This window comes from Gastrolobium bilobum, unplaced genomic scaffold (genome assembly GCF_033153095.1).
Source record: "Gastrolobium bilobum isolate Gb01-03AN ecotype WA unplaced genomic scaffold, APGP_CSIRO_Gbil_v1 utg11686, whole genome shotgun sequence".
Classification (NCBI taxonomy): domain Eukaryota; kingdom Viridiplantae; phylum Streptophyta; class Magnoliopsida; order Fabales; family Fabaceae; genus Gastrolobium; species Gastrolobium bilobum.
The window spans coordinates 76,970-103,488 of NW_026897523.1; the positions used below are offsets into that span (position 1 = coordinate 76,970).

Genomic DNA, 26,519 nt, shown 5'->3' on the forward strand with positions numbered 1-26,519 from the left:
TATAATTCAATTGGTATCAACTCAAGTTTGTCTATATCTACGTAACTTCAAATTTGTGATTCTGATTACTAATACCAGTCCAATTATGACTTATATCTCGATTAAAATTATATATTGAAAAATAGCAACTCCTATATATATTTATTTTAAACTGCTGAGGATATGGAGAAGCATATTTGAAGCTACCCACAGGATAAACTAAATAATATGAACTAGAGACTTGGATTTACAAAAGTCAACATCTACCAAATATACAGACTACAGAGAAGGAAAATGACCTCGACCAAAAAGAGAGGCCATTATCCCCTTTTCCTTCTGATATAAAATATATGAAAGCCCTTTCTTTTTCCTTTCAAATGCTGTCGAAGGAAAAGATAAATAACGAAAAGAATATTGGCAGAAAAATAAACCAAAATAATCATCAAATGAAAGATGCAGCCTACTTCTCCCAGCCTTCTTTAATAAAATCAGCGAGGCTTGGGAAAAGACATGTTATATAAGATATGCTATTGCTGCTTTTGTTCAGGTTTCACTCCTCCAATCATCAAATTTTTACGTTGTGATTTAAAGTCTGAATTAGAATCAAAGAAGAGGCAAACTACTGAGCAATCATCAACCTTAGAAGTGGGAAGCTTGGTCATCCATGCTTGAACAGCTGACTCAACCAGTATTCGAGCTGCAGAAGACCGTGGAACAGATGCCACTATGCCCACAACTTCTTTGTTTGATAAAACATCCCAAACCTGCTTAGAAGGACCAATGACAGTTGAACACAGTTCAAATATTATGTTTAATAATCATTATACTTGTGAGAAACAAAACTTGCCTTACCCCATCTGTTGCTAATACAACAAATTCATCCTTTTCAGTGAGGCGGTGATATGAGACATCGGGAACAGAAATCACTCCAAATTCCTTCAGGCAAAAATCTCCAAATGTCCTTGCCATAGCAAGCCCTGGGGAATCAACGTTTGGCAGCCAAACTCGAGCAACCTGAGGTTCATTCTCAAGGGCAAACACCCTTCCTTTACAAAGCCTTATCCTCTCTGCTTCCCCTGCCTCAAATTATAATTATTATCCTCCATTTACCACTTTCATCTATCTCATTAATGCAAACAAATTTCAAGTCACAGCGTTTATTATGTCATATAATGAAGATACCGTTCAACTTCTAAAAGGGAAGGGGAAAGAAAAACAAGTGAAAAAGAAATACAAGAAATGTTACTTAATTAGTCCATTATTTGGCGTTAATTACTCACTCTTGAATTACCAACAAGTACTAAATAAAACCCAAAACAAGGCACAACTAGGGTTGGACCATACTTGAAGTTGAAAATGTCAGATAAGTATAAAATTATCAATGTAACCTGACAACTTAAAGTTTTTAAGTTGAATTGATTCTTTATATGGTACCAGAGTTTCGGTATCACGTGTTCGATCCTCACCGTCCCCAATTTAATTAATAATTAATTTTGTCTTGTGCAGTTTTTTTAGCGCAGGTAGATGGACCTGTGCATTATCCACTCTTTAAGTCCAGGGGACTTTTGTGTGAAGGAAGTGTTAAAGAAGTATAAAATCATTAATGTAACCTCACGTAATAGTTTAAGCTTTCGGTTGAATTGTTTCTTTACATCATCAAAGTACCTAACTACAACAAGTTTTATAGAACTTCATATTACCTAAATTGGTTTTAATGGTTGCATACTAGTGTAGAAGTACATACTCAAGTAATATCACAATATGTTTTTTTTAACAGGCCGCTATCCAAATTTAACAGTAGTTATTGGTTGATGCAGAGAGAAAGAGAGAGAGATACTTGGAAGATTTGGTTTAAGGTCGGTGGTCAACTGAACAGGAATAAGGGAATCTTCATGATCTCGGGTACCCAATACAGCTCTGGAGTCCCCGACATTTGCAATAACAAGGTCGTGCCCCTGAAAGATGATAAGGAATAAAATTGAAGTGTTAAACAAAAAAAAAAAAAAAGGGAGAGTGAAGAAGAGTAAGTAATGTGGGTGGGTAGGGTACCTGCTTGACCAAGGTAACTGCTGTAGTCCCACTGCAATAGCAATGAATAAGATGGTGGAGTTTGAGTTCTTTGTCTATAAGCTTACAAGCCTTCAGAAAGGATTCTGTGAGTGTGGCAGTAGTAGGATCTTTGTTGTTAGGATGCAAATCCAATTGAGCAATAAGCTTTAAAGGTAAAGAATCCCTGACTTTCTTTGCAACCATATGGCCATAAGGTCCATGCCCATCAAAAACACCACAAAAAATGGTATCCTCCTTTGAACAAAAGTTCTGGGAAAGTAGGTAAGCAAAATGAAAATGATATCATCCCAAAGAAATTAAATAAAAAAAAGGATTTAAATTTGAGAGAACCTCCCAAAGAAGGACAGCATCCTGGTTGATCCCTTTTCTGCCTTGCTTACAGAACAAGGATGCAACCTGAGATGAACCATTCAAGAAGAGTCTGCCAGGAACTCTGTGCAACCGCATTTCCATACTATAATCATATGATAATTGAGAAGAAGAAGAAGAAGAAGAAGGATCAGAAGAAGGAGAAGCGGAGAGGCACGATCCCATCATATCCCCACCAACAATAACAATAACAATAACAATGCCCAATTCAATTCAATTCAAATCCAATCATGTCTCCACAAATAGCTAATAACTGGCACAGGCACACCAATTCTACCCTCACCGCTCATCTTCGATGCCATTCACATTCCCCCATGTAGTAATAGTATGTATGCATGCACGTACAAACTTATAATCTTTAAACAAATCAAATGGATTATCATAACCAATATTAATTTTATCGGACACGTGGAATCAGCTTCACTTTACAGAACAGCAGCAACCCATCTTTCATAATTATTTGATAACTTATCGGTATTAATCTGATCATCCTTCAAATATATTTTAATCAATAATAAATCTATATATTAACTATAATATTAGATTATTAATCAAATCAGATTACAGGTTCACATATATCCAAAGGTAATTTATATTGTATTTACATGTTGAAGATTATAAATATAAGGAAGTGAGTTGGAATAGGAGAAGAGGAAAAATAAATTTACTTGAGATAATTATCTCTAACTTAAAAATACATTAAATCTTTATATTAACGAGCACTCAATTAGATAATTAATTATTATTATTTTGTTTTTGAAAACTCAATTAGATAATTAATTTAACTATTTAAAATAGCAATGTGTCAGAGAGATTCGAGGTTTCGCTTTGCTTTGGTGCTAACATGGCAAGTGTTCAACATTAAATGGACCATCCCTTATATATCCCCACCATTGGAGGAATACTAGTTAGCTCATCCCCATTCATTTACACCATATATAAATATCTTTTCAGATTTTCCACAACTTTTGTGGCCTCCGAGATTAATGTACATGAGATTCAGCCACCACTATCCAATAGAAGGTTGCCAAAGAAACATGAGGATGTGGACATTCTCATGTTTGGGATGAAAGAGACCAAAAAATAACTTTGTTGCCACTTGTTGCTATGCCTGCATATGAGAACGAATTGAAAATGCAAATAAAAACCCTTGTTCTAAGTATGCCGTATATTAATATGTCAACCGTTACCTACATAAAAAAGATTACCTCTACATATGCAAAAGAAAAATATAAAAATAAAAAATACACCGTTACTTCGTTCAGCAAATGAGGATATTGATATTCCCCATCGAATTGATTCTGAGACTAGGAATTAATATCATTCAACACAAAAACATAATAAGTCGTTTATGACTTGCGAGGTATTGGTGGCCGTTTGATCCAAAATCTAAAAAACATGTCGATCCCATTTTGTTTTCTTCTATTTCGATTGATAACGATAAAATAATTAATTGGCAGAAAACCCACTTAATTACAATGTTAAAATTCCAGGAAAAGTTATAATCTCAAAGAACTGAGAGATTGCAAATATTGAATTTCAGTTAGCGCACTCATACGTGAACTCCGAAAACATATCAATCAATAATCTACAATTACAAGCAAAAAATTGGAAAGCCAATAATTAACATTCCCACAATTGTTTTTAAGTAAAATTGGAGGAAGAATGGAATGGAATTGAAGAGTAAGACAGTAATTCATTATTATTTGTGGTGATTGACCCATCAAGTCCTACATGTGCCACATGTTTCACATCTGTTGGATACCCAATCTCCATCTCTGCTTTCTTCTCCTCAATACTCTTTTTGTAAACTGAAATTCATAGAACATAATTCAACACATTAAAAGAGTGGATTTGCTCATGTAATGTAATATAGCCAATTTAAGAATGTAACTTCTGTCTTGCCAGCTTACAAAAAAGAAATTTATTTATTTTTAAATAAATTGTTGATATATGATTCAATGAGTAATTTCACTCTTCGATTGAAATTTATGTAGTCTTCTCCTCCTATAATCAAATTACCTTAATTAAATAAGTTTTTTTTCTCATTTTTATTTCAATATATATAATTTAAATTATTTCTTAAATACATTTACTCGGAATCTTTCATCGTCTTAAAAACTCAAGTGTTATGAATTTCCATCTCCGCTACACTATTAAATTTAGCATGCCTCTAACTCCGTGTGAAAAGTTTTTCTAGTGCAAAGTTGTTTTATGTTGTTCTAAAACGATGTTGTTTTGAGACTGAGAGAAAAAATAATAATGATAAAGATTAATATAGTCAAAAAATAAATTAAAATTATAAAAATATCTTTCTCTAATTTGAAAATAAAAATGTTTTCAAGTCATGAAAGATAAGTTATCTCTATTTACCGGAGAAACATGAAACCATAGAAAAATTTAAAAGGACTACAAATATGATTAATATTTTTTATTTATTTAAAATAAATCATCAAAAGCAATTCAAAGAGAGACAGTTGTAGTTTTCAACTTAGTATGCTAAAATTTTGTAGAGATAAAAGAAACTGTTATTATTTCATGGAATAGTAACTATTAATCCCCTCTCCCCCCAAACTAACTCTTTTTTTTTTTTTTTTATGGCGGGGAAGGGACAAGAAAGAGGAAAAATTCTCCTTTCAGCAAGGCACGTGAATATCAACAAAGTAAAAAAGAAAAGTATTCAATTACCACAAAATTTTAATTATAATTTTTATCAGAATGATTTTACATTATTTGTTACTGTTAAATAGATCGAGGAGTAGTCTTCTATATTTTAATTCATCCAACACCATCCTTAAATTTCGACAATTTCTAATCGAATTCGGTAAGGTTTTCTATGATTTTGTAACATGAATCAAGTAAAAATACTTATATATTCCGATTTCCTTATTCGCTTAGTTTTGATTTTAAATTTAAGAAAAAACTAAATGTATGAATTTTAGCTAGATTGGAGCGTGCCAAAAATATATGTAATGGGCGGGTAGGACCCATTTTGATGGATCCCGCCTTCAACGTGGGCCCCTCATTATCTCTTCCTTCCAGCATATATTTGGGGGATAAGATCCGTTTACAATTTTTTTTTGCAAATTACACTAAGTACGACCAGTCGTACACTGCATTATTAAAGTATGACCGGTCGTATTTAATATAATTTGTAAATAAAAAATTTATAAATATAACCTGCCCCCTATATTTGGTACTATAAAACTAGGTATTCTTTTACTAAAAAATAAATAAATAGAACTGAAGTGATTATAATCATAAAATGGTGTATAAAATGATAAAAGTTAATTGTATTGTTTCTTTTCAAAATTAATAAAAAGATGTATCCAATCTTTAGTACTATAAAAGTACTGAAGATATTTTCCCTTCCTCCCACTGATCTATTTTTTCTTGTAAAAAAAATTTGGTGGATATATCCATAAACTTAATTTGACAGTTAGCTTATCTCACATGTTATGCAAGAAACAAAATAAAAAGGTTAATTCCAATTATAGTAAAAAATGTAGGAGAGAGATCTATTTATAAATTTTTTTTACAAATTACACTAAATATGACCGGTCATACACTCTTGATCGAAGTATAACCAGTCAGACATAGTATAATTTGTAAACAAAAAGTTTGTAAATATAACCTTATCCAAAAATGTATATCGAAAGATTTGTTTAACTTAAAAGTTTTTAACTAAAAATTAATAATTATGTTTTATCTACCAATATAATATATATTTGAATCAAGTTTAAATCTAAAAAGTGAAAGTAATTGACTTAATTACTATTATTCAAATGATAATATATTTATTATTGGATGAAATAGAGTTTCATGTGCGTGTGTGAAAACAAAAATTAGCATAAAGTAAGAGAGATTAATCTACTCACAAAATGACTGAGAAAAAGTTTTGATGGCCGTGAAGAAGCGGTGTATGGCTGCAGCTATGTTAGGCTTTGGACTTGGTAAAACCAGAAATCCAGAAGAGGGTTTCCTTGTCTTCTTCATTTGGGCTGTCAGTGATCTCTCTTCTCCTGCTTCTCTTGCTTACATATATAACAAACAACTCAAATCAAAGAGATAGTACACAAAAATAAAGATATATATATTGGGGTTACTGATTGTCTTTATGAGCAAGTTATAATGATTTACGTGAGGAAAACGGAATTATATCGTCAATTCAAGTTTGGTATATATGTGAGAGAAAGAGTATATATACATAATCATAATGCAATGGGTATTAGAGTGGTTAGCACTTAGTTGGTTAAGCTGTGCAACTCAACTTGCTTTTGCTGATTACTAGGCCACTACGTAGGATTAGCATTGAGTTAATTATAAAACCAACTTTTAATCCTCTACAAGGTCCCAAATAATTATCATTATATTCCCAAGTGGGCTCCTCTTAACTTGCATCACTTGTGTACCAAGGCATCGATCATATGTAGTTTTTTAACATCTTTACCTGACCTTTTGTTCTTTTTCGACCTTTCATTTGTTTTCTTCACATTTTTGTGTGTGTGTGTGTATGTTTTCCATTTTGAACTACATTAATTAACTCATCTTAATTTGAGCCTATGATTGACACTGACTTAACTTGTTTCTATCAACATCATTGAGTGAATCACAAGGAAGTTCCGCAAATAACATTCAAGCACGGTCTCAAGTGTTTCTTTGTTTTATTGGTACAAAGTTTTTCTTGGTATTCGAGTTTGGTGGCTAAGATAAGTTCATGGGTCAAAGTTTTGAATATTTTACTGCTGTTTGTTTGTGGGTGAATAAAAGGTTCAACAATTAGATAAGTATAGGCTTTCCCTGATTGTTTTTGGAAAATAATGTGATAGTTATAATATGGATTTGAAAAAAAAAAAATATTTTTTAGAATTTTTTTTTGGGTAAAAACAAAGAGATTGTTATTTATCAATTGAAAGTACATAGAATTATATCATTTTAAGTGATAAAAAGAGATATATAATAGAAATTATGGGGAAAAAGTGAGAAGTTTTTTTTTAATTTAAATTTTAAATAAAAACACTAATTTTAACTAAAATGATCATCATTTCAAAGGACAAATATTTTTCCCAAAAACATAACCTACCAAAAAAAAAAAACATAATGCTAAAACATATTTCAAGATGATTTTTTTTAACTAAAATTGATGTTCTTATTTAAAATTTTGTTTGACTTTTCAAGATTGACTACCCCTTCTTAAAAGGGAAAGTCATTTTTCTCTTTCAATATATAAGTAGTAAAAGTCAAACAAGGAAATATTGCTCTCAACACATGCGGAGAATTTTTTCCATCGTATAAAAAAATTTAAAGTATTTTTGGATTATATTTATCTTATGTTTCATGGGATAAGATATTGTGACAACCAAATAATGTTACTACCAATGTTACTACCACATCTTAACCGTTGATTTCCGCCAAAGTAACTCCCCCAAATTTCTAACAATTTTAACAACAATAAAATATTCCTATAATAGAGAAATTTTCAATAAAATAAAATAAAAATAATATTTAATAATTTATTAAGATCTTGTATCTATTGCGGAAGCTAATCTAAAACTAATTTGGAGAAATGTTACCGCCGCACCTGTACAGGGACAAGTGCAAGACTCTTTATTACATTAATAAATATTACAATAAAATCAGAGATATGTCTTATACATAAAATTTGGGATTAGCAAAAATCTCTGAATAGTTATCCTCACTGCCCACTGCTAGCCCGATCCCTTGTACCAATAACATTAATAACATTCACATAATATTAATCATAATCATAATATTTCATAAATGGTAATACTCACAATTCAATAACATTCATCATAATCAAATCAAATAACATTTTCATTATTAATCATGTTTAAGTTCATTGTACTTAGTGGGAAGAGAACCATGGTAGACCCGGGGAACCCTGCCAGTCTACCCTGTGACCCGGGAAACCCTGCCAGTCACAAACAAATCACATTGACCATAATCAATTCACATCTTCCTAGTGTGGACACCTCTTCCCAAAGTTGCTACTAGTATCCCGGGGAACCCTACCAGACACCACTTTGGGAAGAACGGATATAATTTTTTTCACATCAGTTTCACATCGGAGGCATAAAGCCCAAAAGTTGTGTTCATCACCTTGGGAGGTACCATCCCAAAGCTATCCTCCCACTATTTAATTATTTACAATCACACTCAATCATCATATCACATTTGATATACCTATGACTCTCTAGGGATTAGGATTACCTGGTCTCCTTGTTTGGTGACTTCTACAATTTGGGGAAGAGAAGCGGTTGGTAACCAAAAAAAGATAATAATAAAAAATAAAAATTTGAAGTGAGGAGAGAGAGAGTAAAGGAGAAAAAGAGTAGCGGGGAATTCTTGAGGATTCAGAGTGAATTGGTTTGGTTAGGTTAGGCCTCTATTTATAATTAAAGTTTTGGGCTCAGATATGGGTCTCGTGCAATTATTTCCTTATTTCTCACTGATGTATCTGGCTCAGATATTGGCTTCATACACTATTTTCTTTTTATTCTTAATTTCTTAGAATATAACTAACTAACTTATTTGCTAACTCAAGGCTGACTCATTATATCTAATCAAATTACTAATCAAACATTACCAATCAAACATTAATGCATAAATCATCAATCAATTAATCATAATTGATTATTATGATTAATGGTGATAAAGGAGGAGAGAGAAAAAGGGAATCATAACCATTCAAAGGTGAATCAATTAATATAAGAAAATAAATAAATAAAATGACGTAGTTTTAGTGTGGCCGGAGATAAGCTTATCTCAAGCAGCTTGAGAAATGTTTTTCCCATATATATATATATATATATATATATATATGTATGACTTATTGTTTCTCAAGCTGCTTGAGATAATCTTATCTCCGGCTACTAAATCATAACCGTACAAAAATGGATCAATGGTGATAAAGGAAGAGAGAGAAAAAAGGAATCATAACCATTCAAAGGTGAATAAATTAATATAAAGAAATAAATAAATAAAACGATGTAATTTTGAGATAGCCAGAGATAAACTTATCTCAAGCTGTTTGAGAAATATTTTTCCCATGTATATATATATATATGGGGAAAATATTTCTGCAGCCACTTTAGATAAGGTTGTCTACAACTATCCTTTTTTAACTAAGTACGACCGATCATACATTAAAAGTGCATTTTCTCAGTGTCTGAGGAGAGAGAAAAAGAGAGCAGCTTTATTGTTATAACTAAGTACGACCGATCGTACTTAGTTAGAAAGGGGTATCTGTAGATAACCTTATCTAAAGTGGCTGTAGAAATATTTTTCCATATATATATATATATATATATATATATATATATATATATATATATAGGGATAGATTATTTTACCTACTATTTTTTTTTGCCTACCTTTGCCTACCACCCTAAAATATTGTTAGATCAGAATCTCAAGAAGAGAGACAAAGATAAATGTTAATTAAGATTCTGATCTAATGGTGTTTTAGGATGGTAGGCAAAGGTAGGCAGAAAAAATAGTAGGTAAAATAACCTATCCCTATATATATATATATACACACACATATATATATATAGGCAGATCCTTTGACACTGATATCAAATTAAAAAATTTGACACCAAATCTTAGCAGTTAATTTTCGCGAATCTGATAATTATAATTTATCGGATCACACTTACTAATTAATTAGTAATTAATATCAAACTTTTTAGTTTGACACCTGTGCCAAATGATCTTATCTCATATATATAACAATATCTATTAAAAAATTAACAATAATAATTAAAAAGAGAAAAATATTTATCCTTTTAAAGGATATAAGCTTATATCATTTTAGATCCTAACAGTTGATTTCTGTTCATCAACGGTTATAATCTATTGGGTCAAACTTAATGAGCCAAATTTTTTATTAATTAATTATAATTTTAATCCAATAAATTATAACCGTTGATGGACGAAAATCAACGGTTAGGATCTAAAATGATATAAGCTTATATCCTTTAAAATGACAGATAGTTTTTAAAAATTTGACTTTATTAACTAAATAACAAAAGTCTTGACCTAACTTATTTAGTAAGCATGCTTGTTAAGTCTAACGTCATGAGCTCATAAGCTCTCAATAAGTAACTTGACCTATTTACATCCTAAGGAAGATATATATTTATAATTTTCTAAACAAAAAGGATGTCAATATTATAATCAGTCAATATTAGTACCACTTTTTATTTTTTTTCGATCTTGGTAATTTTTAACTAATATGATGTCAAAATAATATTCTTTCTAGTACTAAATCGATGTTCTAAAAATGTTGAAGGCCAAAATAATAGTTTACTTTTAAAGAATAAACAAATAAACTTAGAAGGCAAATAAAAATAAAAACAGAAAAGCAAAATTAATTGCTAGCTCTCTCAAATCTCAATAGTGTTGGACATCAGCTATCTTTCTGATGTGTTTCACTTCTCAAACACCAATAGCTGGCTTCCCATTGTTGCATTTGCAAATCACATATGTTATATCTCAACATTCTTTTAAGTTCTCTGAACAAAAATATATTACATCAATATACGATACAGTACACAGGCCAACTGTGACGTGTGATCTCATATAAAAGGAGTAATTAAAACCACAGGCATACGACTAACTTCCTTCAGAATAACTTCATTCCACTTCCATCACCTGCATACAAGACAGCTTAGTTGGTGCCATATAGAAGTATGTCTTCCTCTATTAGGTGTCTAATCTAAGAAATTCCCATCAACTAAGGGTGCAGTAACTGGTTCACACATCCACGTAAAATATCCAGATTAAAGGCTAATGTTTGTGTATATATATATCCCAATCCCATGTGCCGTAACCATTTCAAGAGGCCACCGTGTCAACAAACACTAATAATTACAGACAAAAGATTTCTACAGGGGTTGGGGTCGTGTCTGGACAATAAAGATGTCTTTTCCAATAAGACATCCTTCCACATCTTGAGGGCAACCAAACTTTCTCTCGAGGAAAAACCCAACTGCACAAAGGCGTTGACCAAGTTGTCGACGGAAAACCGGGTCAACTGTCAATGGTTTCTTGCTGTAATCCACAGTCAAACGGAGAACCTCCCCATCGGCAGGCCCTGCACCACGTACCAGCAATTCCTCGCTGAAGTTTGCAAAAGCCAGCGTTTGCACTAACCCATCAAATTTCCCAGATGATATACGCCATGGTGTACCCCGGGTTCCAGAAGCCAAAGTTTCACCAAGGCCAGAAGCAATCTCAGCTTCCACATAATTATTATCCTGGTTTGTTGGGCTGACAGTATGTAGTACAAATGATAAATCTGGTGAAAGCATTTCTTGGATCAGAATTGCCATTGAAGCTTCCTTCTGAGGCACACCAGCAGCACGACGGCTCATAACTGCCCTCCGTGTGTACAGTGAAGCCCATACTTGGCTAACTGCCTTTCCAAAAACTGTTGGATTGGAAGGACTAACGTTGGGTATTGATTCATAAAGTCCTGCCGCTGACATTCCAGCCAAGTCCTCAACGTTGGCACTGGATCGAACAATTAAACGTGCATTGCTTGGAAATATTCTCCCAATCCTTTCAATGAGATCTTCTGATGGCATCAAGGAAGAAATCAATTGCTGGAGTTGATGGCATAGAACATCAAGTTCACCACCCTCCAGTGTTGCTGTTTCTATCTTTTCGAGTATGGACCTGAATGTTTCAGTGGAATTGCTCTTCTCTAGCTCCAATTCCATGGATCCAAATGGTAAAACTGCCCCAGAAGGAACTCGAAAAGAAGCAGGTACTCCCTGATCACTGTAAACTGTCATTCAAAAATCAGATTTTAGAAATGTGATTTGCAAAAATACATAATTGTTAATTATTATAATGTGCATCCTAGATATCACCAATCAGTCTATGACTCTGATCACTAACAAATAAAATTGTACAAGCATCTTCCAAAATTTATCTTAACCATTTAATTGATCATCTTTCAAGATCTCATTTAATTGACAAGATCATAAGACAAAATACTATGGTTTAAGTTAGCACTTCAGTCTATTTGAATACAAGAAAATACATATAGCAAAGCTCTATGAAAAGGGAGAGAAAAATTCAGAAACATGAAATTTGCAGAGAATTGCAGCTGATATATTGAGTGAGTGAGAGCACAAATAATCTTTAATTATATGAGTTTTAAGATAACGAGTTTAAACATACATACCTCAAAATAATCTCAATGTAACAGCATGCATATAAGACGTGGCATGGGTGGACCAAATTTTTTAGTGATCAAAGAATTTTATCAAGAGGAGGAAAGTGAGGGTGGCACATAATCCAGAAGGACACTAAATAAAGTGAATTTTTGAAACTAAAACCTGTCCATTTTTTATGAAGGAAACGTCCAGTGGCCTTTGATGTGACTAAAACAGTTACAAAAACCATTATTGGGCCCATGTATAACAACTTATGTTTTTAGGTTAAGTGGCTCTTTGATGGGCATTTGAGTCTACCACATATGAATGTCTTCATGCAGAGCCCTGCACATCATGCCAATACATCTGTGTTCCCCCCCAATGACGGGACAACAATATTAACCTTTCTTTTATAAAGTATATAACTGGTTATTTTGAGGATAAAAGAAGAATTCATTGAGAGGAAAATAAAGTAAAGCATTGGACCACAAGACATACTCATAGAATATGCTATAGTTTCCAAACAAAAACCCAAACAAAAAATAAAAAAAAAATCTTTTAGCTCGCAAAAAGAAACCACTCCCCAATTAAACCCGACTAGCGAGTGTGAGGTGAGTGCAATTCTTGTATGCAGCTTTACCCTTGCAAATAATTGCAAAGAAGTAGTTTTCTGGATTCAAACCCGTGACCTCTCAGTCACAACCCCCCCCCCCCCAAAAAAAAAGAAGAAGAATGTTTTAAATAGTACATTGTAAATTTCCATAGATAAATATATCATTGGAAAGTAAATAATGGCACTACTGGAGTTGAGGTTACTCACTGCAATATTGATGGTCCGACATAGTTATGCAACACAACTACAATGTTGCTTTTATTGAATCTTACCTTTATCAGAAGCTGTAGACAATGATGACAAGCGACCACATGCAGCAGCCTTTGCACCGGAAGTCTGTGTCTCTGCATCAGGAAGCAAGATAATTCCTCCGGAAGAAGCACCCTTGATATGAATAGAATAATTATTAATTTGAGGTCCTTATTGCAGAGAAATAAATAAATGATAATTGAATAAATGCTCGCCATATGAAAATCATTACTCTGAATAAAATGAGATTAGATTCATATGATGTATGTTATAATATAAGCATTAACACCTATTTATACTAATAATTAAGTCAATTACTAGTGTAGTACTACCCATACAAATTCGGCCCAATAGGACTACTAACTAAGGTTACCTACCTACATGTGCAGTTTTAAAAAACAACTCAACCTAAAAGATTAGGTTATTGGGTGAAAGATTAGAATTGTCAGCTGTCTCTCAACAGGCTCCCTCACATGAAGGGGAATCTGGGCACAATGGTAGGTGTTGTTGCCATGTGACCCAGAAGTCACAGTTTGGACCTTGTGCGTAGCAGGAGCTATATAGCACCAGGCTGCCTTTTTATGATAATGAATCCAGTAGGGATTGACCTCTAGACTAATTAGTTGTGCATGCTTCGTTACCATGTTCCTCTAAACTAAAACTGTTAAGTGAAATATGAAGAAAGGTGTAAAGGATTTAATAAAATAATTAGTATTAGGAAATTGCTATGGGATTTAGTAAGTAGTTACTCGTAGTGCACCCGAAGTGTTATCATACATATCAATATTACTCAGAGTCGTCTTGTTGAATTACATTACCATTCTCCCTTAAATTCTCTTAAGAAATGTTTTCTTCTCATCTCTCTAACAAAAGGTTTTAATCTCTACCATGCAGAACCCATCACCAACATCATTAAAATGCTAGTCCAACTTTTCAACTCTAAATCTCACCACTTTCACCAAGCTGGAAGTTTATTTCTAAATGCAAAACAATGTCAACTCAGCCAAAAAAATAAAAAAAAATAAAAAAAATCAGAATGAATAATTTTATCATTTTCTACCTGATTGAAATTGGAAATTCTACCAGCAGAGAAAGAAGGAACCTCAACTCCAGAGAAACTGTCATCAGAAGCACTTTTAACGGAAGAATTGCCATCAGGGTCAACTGAAGAGGACAACGTCAAATTAACACCGGCAGTGGATGCTTCCAACCTGAAAGTTTAAATGAAAGTAGAAAAGGAGAAAATGAAAAACATTGGATCTGTTCACAATATTATCAAAATAATTTGAAAAAAAAAAAAAAAAAAACTGATTCAGTTTTCAAAATAAATAATCATTGATGGGAAAATTGTCTTGACTAAATAACCTCACACGTGACCCAACAAGCCTTTTTATATCAGCAACTATTTCATCATCTTCACAAGTGACAAAGACAACCTTTTCCTGTAATAAACAATAGCTGTATGAATGTCATTGACATACATGTAAGTTCAAACTTCAAAATCATTAATTGGATATTTAGAAAGAAGACTTGCCTGTCGGGCCCTAACACCCAGGTGAGATAAGTGAGGCAGCTCTTGCTGAAGTATAACTCCCACTATGTTCTTCCCAGCAGCTGTTACCTGTAAGCGTAATCAACCTTATAAATATTAATATATTTAATACTTCTGTATAGTCTAAAAAAAAGTGTACAAATGTACCTCTTCATCACCATCAGCTCTGTTAACAATAAGGATAATGGGTCCTTCCACTGGTGATGGTAGCGATCCAGGAACAATTTTTTCAACCTAGGTCAAAGAAACCCAAATTCAAGTTAGTCATAGTAAACCTCCGAGAGGCAGGAAGGGGAGGGGGGAGTAGAGTGAGCCCAAGTTTATTATCTATATCATTATTATTTATTCTCAGGTTTTGCTGGTGTGGAGGGCCAGAGAGACCCCTCTTTCCACAAAATGAGGATTTTTGTTTGATTATTGATAATAAAGAATTTTGAGACTTGTACTCATATGTCTTGTTATTTTGTGTCTTACAACACTTGTCTCCTTTCTATTAGTAATTTACTGAGTCTACAGAAGCAGTAATTTTACTAATTCCGCAGACTCTATTGATTGCCACGTGTAAATTTTCAGAGGCTCTGGGCCATGATGGGTGGTGAGAGGGTGTGCGGATGGAAATGGTGGCTCTGGAGAGAAATGGAACCTGGCATTTGGTTCCTTTTAACACAAAAATGTAGGCTGCAAGTGGGTCTTTCCGGTCAAAATAAATATGGGTCAATTACAAAATTGAAAGCTAGACTATGCCGCTGCAAGTGGGTCTTTCCGGTCAAAATAAATATGGGTCAATTACAAAATTGAAAGCTAGACTATGTGTTGACTGTTGAAACATTTTTTCTAGTTGCCAAAGTTCAATTCGTCAACATATCTTCCTTTTTGCTTCTCAACATTGGCCACTTCATCAGTTTCAAGAATATATTTCTCCATGGAGATTCGATGGAAGAGGTCTACATGAAACAACCAATGGGCTTGTTGCTTGGGGAGTAAGGAAGGGCTGTCGACTTTCAAAAATCTAGGTATTTTTTAAAACAATCTCCCAAGCCTGCTTTGGAATGCTTAATGAAGTGGTCGTAATTGGTTAATACAATGTTTATGACCGTTCCATACTCTATAAGCAGCCTTCTATGGGGTGTACCTTACTTGTTGTAGAGTATGTGCCTATGTGGCTAATGTAATGATCGCTAGCAGTGACAATGAAACCTTCATTGCTTTAAAATCCTTCTTGCACATCAAATTTCAAACAAAGGAATCGGTTGATTTTAAGAGAAATTACGCTCTAGATTTATTGTTGGCACCCTATATTTTCTTTGAAGGGAGCTTTGTCCCAACAGTTGGTGTTGTCAACATGTGACTCGGAGGCCACAGGTTCAATTCATGTAATCAGTCACTTGCAAATGCTAGGTAAGACTGCCTACTATAGCCCCTTCTGTGGATCCTGCACAGAGTGGGAGCTTTTTAGCACCAGAATGACTATGTAATTTCCATATGACACCCAATATGAAACTTGTAGCAGATGGAGAGTTAATTAAAAATCATAGCTGTAACTGGAGATTAGTTGGCAAGCTGGATTATATACCCTTGACATTCCCTAATATTAACTTTTCTTTTAGTGGCCGCACTGAAGCAATTTGTTGTAAGAATATCTTAAAGGACACCAGTGGCATTCTATATAGTGATCATGGTCAGTAGATAGGTTTTTTTGAAGGAAATTTGGTATTGTGGAAAGGTAAGAAATGTATCATTGCTGCATAATGAGATTTGCAACAAATTAAGCATTATTATCATTTATGATCCAACTTGAAGTAGTGTTTTTAAGACACCTATTCACTTCTGTAATTCAATAATAAGAGTTCTCTAAAGATCTCTCTCTCTCTCTCACACACACAGAGCAACTATCGTAATAACACTATACGAGATATTTCTAAATGAATCTCAGCTATGTTGCATCAACACCAACACGGGACACGACACGATATGCCGACACGTTAATTCTAAAATTTTGACGTACTAGGACACGTTTTCATATTAAATAATATTTTAAATATATATAATATATTAAAAAAACTTAATATGAGATATAGATTGACGAACGGTGTGTCTTAGGACGGAAAGGAGAAAAGCTATAAATAGGGTGGAAGGTTAAACCCGTTGTTATTCCTATGTTCCAGATGGTCCCTTTTTAGTTCTTTTCCTCTTTAATCCCCCCTCTCTTTCTTTCCCCTCCTTGTCTTTTATCTTATTCCCCCTTCCCCAATTTTTTATTTTTATTTTAATTTTATTTTTTTATTTTATTTTATTTTTTTATTTTTTAATCTCCTCGTATTTATCGTTGGGTTCATCTACCACCGACCCCAATTATAATTGCTTGGGTTAAATGTGCTGTTGATGTTGATGTTGATGTTGATAATATAGTTTACATTTAATACATATAGCAGTTCATAATAAGTCATATAACTAATCAAATATTCAAATTCCATAACATAAATATAAAGCAAAAATAAATTTCATGCCTTGTTTAATTTTTCATATCAAATTCCATAACAAAAAATATTTGAGTTATAAATTAATTTTTCATATTTAGTTAAAAATACTTGGGCTCCATTTTACTAAACGGTGGAGAGATTGATGAGGATGTAAATCACAGAATCAGAGCAGGGTGGATGAAATGGCGCAGTGCATCTGCATTTTTGTGTGACCGCAAAATCCCCTTGAAGTTAAAAGGAAAATTCTATAAAACGGCAGTAAGACCGGCAATGCTATATGGAGCGGAATGCTGGCCAACACATAGGCAACATGAGCATAAGATGGGAGTAGCAGAGATGAGGATGTTAAGGTGGATGTGTGGTTACACAAGGATGGATAAGATAAGAAATGAAGATATTCGACGAAAGGTCGGAGTAGTACCGATAGCCGAGAAGATGAGAGAACATAGATTGAGGTGGTTTGGGCACGTGATGAGAAGACCCATGGATGCCCCTGTAAGAACAGAAGTTTGTTACCAAGAGCTAAACACAAAAAGAGGCAGAGGTAGGCCGAAGCTTACTTGGGGGAAGGTAGTAAAACAAGATTTAATGGAGTGGGATATAGATTGGCGGACAGTATGTCTTAGAACGGAATGGAGAAAAGCTATAAGTATGGTGGAGGGTTAGACCCGTTGTTATTCCTATGTTCCAGATGGTCCCTTTTTAGTCCTTCTCCCCTTCATTTCCCCCACTTCTTCTGGTCCCTTTCTTTTTTTTACTTTTATTTATTTATATATACATATATTTTTATTTTATTTTATTTTATTTTTATTTTCTATTTGTTTATTTTTATTTATTTATTTATTTATTTTTTGCTTTTTTTACTTTTTTTCAACCGTTTTGTATCTTTTATGTGGGTTCATCTACCACCGACCCCAATTAATTTGGGATAAAGGTGTTGTTGATGTTGATGTTGATTTAGTTAAACAAATAAAATAAAATAAAATTTAGATTTTAAAAAAATCGTGTCGGAACGTGTTGGTGTCCGATACACATTTTTTGTAAAATAAAACGTATCGGTGCAATCTTGAAACTCAGTACCTGAACCAATGTTCCTATAACAGCTCCTGGAACAAGAACATCCCAACCTTGAGAATCAAGTGTGCTTCTAACAGCCTTTAGAAGAAGAGTACATAGTTTTGAAACCTGAAAAATCACACTAAGAATTTACAGTAGAAAAGTTAGTTAATATACTAGTTATATTTATGGTAATGAAATCCACAGTCTAGGGATAAATATGACAAGAAACCACAGATAGTAGTGAAAACATTAGACTATGATTTCTGTAAATTTTCTATTAATGAAGTGTCAAAGGATAATCCGTTATCATACCCAGCACGAATCTCAGCTTCCGTGTATGTCCTGACACTATTTTCCGGGATTCCTAGAGCTTTGCCTAGCATCTGCAACATTGAAAGCGATAACTTTGTTTATTTCAAAATATATATGCATTCATGAAGAGGAACCTGGCTTCAAAAACCAAACAGTACCAGTATCACAACACGTTCACTTTTAGGTTTGTACATTTTTAGGTTTGAAACGAAGGATGCAACAGTATCAAGATTCATTAAGTTTGGAATGACTTTGTCTCAATATTCTGCTTTATTTTTTATCACAGGGCTGAGTGTAAAATTTCAAAGATCCGAGTAGGACACAACACAATTATTTAGGGGTATTACGACTATCAAACTGTTTATTTATTTAATAATATATTTTCAGTCTAGGGACTTTTTGTAGTTTTTGTATTCCCTAGTGTTGGTTGTACTTTTGCTTCAGTTTATATGCTATGGGTTCAGTAATTTTTTGCATTGGGCAATCAAATATCAGGCCTTTAACAGAACAATAATATTACTCTTTGACCTGGACTTTTTGAGGGAATATCTTAAGAAGTTCTTCAGTATATTCATCAGTTAGCCTCTTTGATCTATCAAGGGTGGCTTTCAGTCTCAATGTCCAAATCGTCTTGCCATCTTCATTTCCTGGAAGAAAAAAGAGTAGATTTTAAATGAAAAATAAGTCAACATTGTCTACAATGATTTAACAGGACAACAATTTGAGCAAAGACCGAAGAAAGCTACCTTCCCTTTCAGAAAGGCCTCTTTTACTCCAGGCAATGAGCTCATTTTCAATAGCATCACATTCTTCAGGCTTCCAACTTGATAACTTCAGCTGGTGGACTCCAATAATAAGGGCCCCAAGGGGATCATTCCATGAGTTTACATTTTTGGACTGCACATTTGCAGCCAACCAACGAGCACCTCCCATAACGTCAAGCACATTGAGAAATCTATTCATATGACTTCAGAAGTCAATGCGTTACCAAGAGAAAGGTGTTGCAATTACAATTTACAAGTATTGTGCAGCTGGAAAAGTTCTATATCTCCATCAAACAAGTTCTACAAGGTTCAATCATACTACATCCTTATCAGGAGAATCTAGGAAGCTTGATTTCACTACATTTCTATCATTTGCGATTATTTAATTTTGACATGAAATTTCATATACTTCTTATTATGGTTTCACAACAGAATAACAATTACAGATATCAAGAATAGAGAGAAGAAAGGAAAGAAGAGATCTTTATTGATTATGTTCGCTCAACTACAGATGACTTTCAAGGGAACACTTCCCTTCACAATGAGAGAATCTCATTCAATTACAAACTAATACATCAGATACCCCCTAAAACAGACTTACCTTTCCTATTTAAACAATATGTCAACCCCAAAGAACTAACTGACTAATAACTAACTAAGTCGGATTTTTATTTCTTCTGGAATACATCTTCCAACCCTTTTGATTCTCTTTATTATCCTTCTTATCCGTAACACTTTCCCTTCTAAAGTACAAGATAGTTGATATAGTTCTTTAAATAAATTTAAGGTCTAATAAACATCTATCAGCATATAATTAGAGTAAATAAGCATTATATTCTAATGGCATCTAGTATTGTCTCAGTAGCTAACAAGTACTCCATGCCTTTTGCACAATCACGTGCCCTTCATATATTTCACAAGTGTCATTCAACATCTGAGTATATGACAATTGTTCAAAGGGTAAGGTAGGAAAAGGTGTGCTAAGAACCTGCTTAAAAGAACAAATGAGTAATCCTCAAGTCCAATCTCACAGAGGCGCCACTGTACCTCCAAAAAAACAAGAATGAAAAGATGTTCCAGCATTCTGTAAATACCTATCAAACTCAAGCTTTTGCTAAATAATTAAATAAAATAATGTCACCTTTTGACGCATAGCTATTGCGGAATCTGGAGCATCATTCCTGAGGCCACTTTCAAGGCCCTTTACAATAATTTCTCTCAAAGCATTCAACGATTCCATGGTTTTAAATAAAAGTCTAATTCCTTTTTCTTCTGCATCAGTAGTTGATTCTGCCGCAGCATCCATATTCTGGAGAAGTACAAAACATTGTCCCTTATCAATAGACGTTATTGTAATTAAAAGAATCCACAGTACTCATTCCCCTCCCTCCCAAAAAAAAAAAGGAAAGGAGAGAGACTTCTTATCCAAGCAACAGCTTGACAACCACAATATTTCACCTTCATTCTGAGTCTGATGAGCATTAATTATTCAGAAGTTATTCTTATGCCATATCTATAATTTTGGGAGAAGTATTTGGACAAAAAGAGAAGGGAGAGATAGTAAATGGTTGAGAGAGTAATGCATCATAGAAGATAATATGTTACATCCAAAATTAGATGCTAATTCACAAAGATACATTTTGTTTTTCTAATTACGGCTCAGTTCTCCCCACCAACAGAGCCTCCACTCCCATTGCAGTTACAAAAGACAAGACAAGACCCTGTCCACAAGAAACCACGAGCTGACACGTTTCAAAATTCTATTTGGAACCAGACTAGTGAAACAGCTAAAATGAATGTAGAACTCTACCACAAATGGCACAAAAAATGAATGTAGAACACTCCAGGGTCCTCAACGCAACACTAGTTTGTATGTAGCTCAATGAAAATAGCAGAAGGACAATGATTAGCTCAAGGATATGGATTAAGAGGACTTTTGAAAGAGAAAATTCAAACATAAAATTCAATCTTAAAGTTGAAGCACCATAACAGACTGATCGGATTACTTCTGCATATAATTTCAACTCGTAAATCCATATTCCATCATTAGAACATTCCAGAGTCAAACCCTTAGACTGAGACCAAATCAAGAAATAAAAATGCAAGATAATCAGAAAAAGAAAATTCACCTTTTTGCACTCCAAGAATGAATTAAGTGCTGACATGGCATATTCATCCATGGATTCCCGAATTGATTCTAGCTGTTCGGCAAGACTGCAACATGACAAAGTCATGAGTGAAATCATCAAAATTATGATTTTCCAGCAACCAATTAGTTAGATATCAAAAGGATTTGAATATCCCCTTGAGGTTTAGTATAGTGTGTTCACTCAAAAGTGTATTCCAATATTGTTACATAACAGAATGAGGTTCGCTGTTTTTTGTTCCCCACGACTTGAGGCTTCACAAGAGTCGGCCAGCCTTGGTGCAACAATAAGGTTGCTGTCTTGTGACCTTAGTGGTCACAGCCCACAGGTAAAAGTCCTAGAAACAGCCTCTCCACACATGGGTAAGGTTGCATGCATATGACACTCCCCAGACTCCACTAGATGGAGATGAATGCACCGGGCTACCCTTTTCATTGGAGCCGTCTGAGCAAGTTGCTTCCAATGGGATTGAACATGAGACCTCCAAGGAGGAGATACAAGTACCTAGTGCTCAACCAGTTGATTTTCTGACTTATGGAAACATATGATTACTTCAAAATGCAGATTTTCTTGTCAACAAATGCATGAAGTTTCATGATCAGTCTATTATTAGTTTACAGCCTAATTGTGTATTCAAATGATGGGGCTGTGATCATGAAGAAAGTTTCCAAGAGATGACAACAACACAATGTTTAAATAAAATTAAAATATCATATCATAATAAGAGATTTTGATCTGGGGAAGAAACATAAAACAAATCTACATTTAATATGAGTCAGGTTTGTGATATTCAGGTCAAACCTGCCAGCATTAAAGAAGTCTTTGAGTTCTCGATGAAATATCTTGAACTGCTCCACAAATGCTTCACTATATTCTCCAGGGTTCTTTGTGATTTTAGCAAGCATAGCTTCTGTAGCAACCAAATCTTCAGGACCAGCATTTCGGTGAAGCTTGTTTTGAATTGTATGCTTAATTTGTAACTGGAAATAAACAATACATAAAATAGCTGACCTATTATTAACATTAAACTACAATGAGATTACATAGTTCAAGTACGTGGGGGAAAACAACCTTGAGGTCATGCGGGATGTCATTTCGATGAGCAATATCTCTAATTCGAGTCAGAGGAACAGATGCAGTGAATTCTGCTTTGAAAGATGGCAAACATGGATGAATCTTACGAATGACTAGAACTTCCTGTATGTCAATGAATTTATGGTAAATGAAACAAGTAAGGCATAAACTTTATTAGACAGCAAGATATAAAAGGTGGCAAATGAAAACAATTACATTAGCAACACTGTTGGAGCAATTTCCAATTCTCAGACAATTTACATAGAATGAAGATCAGACATTTAAAAGTACATAGCTATACCTAAGCACATCATCTAAGTCATAACGACTGCTAAAAAGGTAGGACTAGGAACACATTAAGTAGATATGAAACAAATTGACTGCATTTGAGCTGTACAATTTTCAATATAGTACCAACCAGAAATGAGGCCAAAATTTAATAACTACCAAGCTATCCCCATATCAAAGTTCATTGTTATTGGTAGAAGAGAAAAGAAAAGAGAGAACAAAATTTGTTGAAGCCGTGGCTCAATTCAGTCAGGCACTAGATATACACGTGTAAAAGGTTACTGAAAGTAATATAGAGCCAATGGCTGAAATACCCTCATACAGTCTTGTGAAATATCAGCAACACATTAACAGCTATTAATCAATCAGGACTGGGATAGAGAACCAAAAAGGATACCCTTCAACATCATTGTTTACAAAAAATAAAAAAATCACCTGGGGTGATATATCCTTCCGACTCGTATGTTGCTCTAATTCACGAAATATAAGCCTTGAAATCTCAGCATGCCTATTGGGCCGGTGGTGACCTCCATCTTCAAAACAAGCTATCTGCCCCGTGTTTATCCACTGCGTAAGATGATGCAAGAAGGGCTCGGATGATGATGATATAAGAAGAGCATAGATGAATCAATGTCAATACAGAGGACAAGACAGAACAAGACCTTCAGATAGATAGAAGAGTATATGAGAGCCTCCAATCGATCTTCCCCTTGCAGACTTTCAGCTATAATATCACGTACAATTTCAAGCTTCAAAGTGAAAGTTGTAGTAAAAGTTAGTAGGTTGGTTAAAACGGAAAGCTATTGATTTTTACAACAGGCATTTTACAGCAGTTGACTTTTAAAATGATAACACTAGAGGAAAGAAATAACTGAAAACTAGAAAGAGAGTTTGCAGGAGACAGCTTTACAGATTGAAAATAAAGGTATAAAATACGAACAATATTATATAATAAGAATTTTGGTATCAGTTGAATAAATCAGAAAATTATGAATTGCGGTACCTTTCTCCACCAATTCCTTGCGTTTTGATCACCTTGAACCAAGTTGAGAGGCAAGCCTTCAAGACCCGAAGTGTCCCATTTTCTTTCTGCTTCATGGCTCCGATGGTCGTTGGATCGCATGAAAGAAATAGCTTTACCTTGCCACTGTCCAACAAAAGGACTTGGCTCTGCCTCTGCCTCTGCTTCCAAAAGAGGAGGAGGAGCACCATTAGCCTCCTCATCAGACTCAATATATCCGAAATTGTTGTGATCTTGTTCATCCCTGGCATGGGCATGGGCATGATCCAAAGGTAGTAGCTCCAAATTCTCGTGCGTTGCGTTCCATGTAGCAACAGTCCCAAAATGACCTTGGTCGGGCAAGTTGAAGACTCTATTTTCCCCAGTTTCCCAAAGTAAACTCTTGTCGTTGCTGACTATCACGAATTTAAACTCAATGTGGTCGCCCCCTTTTAATTCCAAGTCGCATACCCATCCATCCGGTGTCCATTTCAAGGGAACATGTTTCTTCCACGATCCCAATTCTTTGGTTGATCCTAGAATGACAACATGATTACCAAACTCAACTTGGTGATCTAATCGAACGTGCAGCATGACTTTCTCTTTCGTGCTTTTTTTCTTTCCTTCTTCCCTGGGAAAAGCAAAGACATTCATGAGTTACGAATGAGTTACGAGTTCTAGCCTAGTCTATTATCAATCATAGCATTAACATGAATTAAGGGGAAAACAATAACAATGTTGTGTTGTGTTGTGTGTGTAATAGTAAGCTACAAGAGAAGAAGGAACAAGAGAGAGAGAGAGAGAGAGAGAGAGAGAGTAGACCTAGTTTGTGTGGAGGAGACAAGTGCAGGAGGGAGACGGAGACGGTGACGGTGATTGTGATTGTGACGGTGAAGAAGAAGAGGGATTCGAGGGATGGAGAAGGATGAGGGAAGGTGGAATCTGAATTGCTTACGGTTCCGAGAAGGATGGGTGATCTGCAATTGGCAGTGCAATACACGCACAGAAGAATCCATTCCCTACTTGGTTTGCACTCAACACTCTTAACTCAATGATTCATTGAATTGGGGTTTAGGGGAGACTGGGAGAGTATCTGAGTGAGTGAGTATAGGCAGCAGCAGAAGCAACTTAATTTGTTTTGTCTTCTCCCATCCCAATCCCAAGACACGTGGGTGGGTACTAGTGCTACTGGATTACAATTCAACGGCTCAACTCAACAAATGTATTCTATTCTAATCTACTCCTCTCAACCAAAGATTTTTCTGCTACTCCTCTCTGATATTTTTTTTTTTGCACGTCATTTCCCCCTCCACTGCTACACTTGCATAACTGTTTTTACAACTAGACCTCCCCGGCTCGGTTCACCTAGAAATCAAACCGCCAATCCGGTATCAATAAGATAATCGTACCATTTTCACTATTAGTATTATCCCTTGTTCATTATCCACTTACCATTATACTTATTAGATACTAGTATATAAATTTAATTTGGAGAACGGTTACAATTTTTTTTTTTTTTTACAAACTACATTATGTCGTAAAATATAGTGTAATTTATAAGAGTTTGTAAATGATGATAGCTCAGTTGGCGTCAGAAAATTGAGTAGGTTGGGATTAGAGTATGTGTTTGATCCTGCCTAATACTATTTTTGGGATCAGTTTAAAGCATTAATCTCGAGACTCGCCCCAAATTCCCGATTAGTTGTGAAGTGATTAACCGATTGAAATATCTTCAAAAAAAATAAAAAAATGAGGCTGAATAAAAAAAAGGCTTAGAGGTTAATTTTATAAATTCGTTCACATTCTTATCAATATTTTACGATCAACTAAATGTAGAATCAGAAAAAATTGAGCCAATATTCATGGAAAATTTTTGGCCTATCAAATAGCTTTTTTGGTAACATTTTTAAAAAATTCACTTACCTATCATATTTTTGAAAATTGTAATTCTCACGTACATTTTTTTTCTCATGTACCAAACGCTGCTTTACATAACAACCACATGTATAACATATAATTAATGAAGAATTTAAATTTCAGGTAACATAATAAATTGTTAAATTAATTTGAATTCAAATTTAAAAAAAAATTGTTAATAAGAATATTTTTGCAAAATTTATAATATGAGAGAAAAATAAAAATTTTAAAATATTTTTTATTTTTTCCTAAACCCTAAAATAAATTATTTAAAGTTATTGAAGATAATCTTATCTCGTGTAATAACATAAACACTTTCAAAAATAAACTTATTTGACATTCAAACTACAACAGCCTATTTATATTTATAATAACTTATTTCCATTGAGTTTGTTATAATCCATTTTATTTTCAGTACTATTTTGATAGGAAGGTTTTGCACGTTTAATTTCTTTAATC

The 26,519-nt window shown here is 34.0% G+C and overlaps 2 protein-coding genes across 4 annotated transcripts; both read right to left on the reverse strand.

Annotated features, from left to right (window-relative positions):
* Positions 1-506: 506 nt before the first annotated feature.
* LOC133307654 (probable protein phosphatase 2C 33) lies at positions 507-2,583 on the reverse strand. Its single transcript, XM_061508205.1, has 5 exons — positions 2,380-2,583; positions 2,029-2,298; positions 1,817-1,934; positions 832-1,055; positions 507-743 (listed from the first exon to the last, which is right to left on the reverse strand). Exons 1-5 carry the CDS (start codon positions 2,581-2,583, stop codon positions 507-509), a joined length of 1,053 nt encoding a protein of 350 aa, XP_061364189.1.
* An 8,278-nt stretch (positions 2,584-10,861) lies between these two features.
* Positions 10,862-25,354, reverse strand: LOC133307634 (phosphoglucan, water dikinase, chloroplastic). Of its 3 annotated transcripts, none has more exons than XM_061508178.1 (19): positions 24,966-25,354; positions 24,147-24,774; positions 23,806-23,892; positions 23,579-23,710; positions 22,853-22,978; positions 22,583-22,761; positions 21,764-21,848; positions 20,776-20,943; positions 20,623-20,675; positions 19,617-19,825; positions 19,399-19,517; positions 18,871-18,941; positions 18,580-18,697; positions 15,167-15,253; positions 15,002-15,088; positions 14,833-14,909; positions 14,528-14,678; positions 13,491-13,602; positions 10,862-12,232 (listed from the first exon to the last, which is right to left on the reverse strand). In XM_061508178.1, the coding sequence occupies exons 1-19, from the start codon at positions 25,157-25,159 to the stop codon at positions 11,328-11,330; spliced, it is 3,588 nt and encodes a 1,195-aa protein (XP_061364162.1). In that variant the 5' UTR covers positions 25,160-25,354; the 3' UTR covers positions 10,862-11,327. The 3 variants fall into 3 exon arrangements, 2 of the variants coding, with proteins under 2 accessions (XP_061364162.1, XP_061364163.1); XM_061508179.1 differs by having other exon boundaries at positions 10,863-12,232; positions 25,099-25,354; XR_009751059.1 differs by having other exon boundaries at positions 12,095-12,232; positions 14,551-14,678.
* Positions 25,355-26,519: the final 1,165 nt, after the last annotated feature.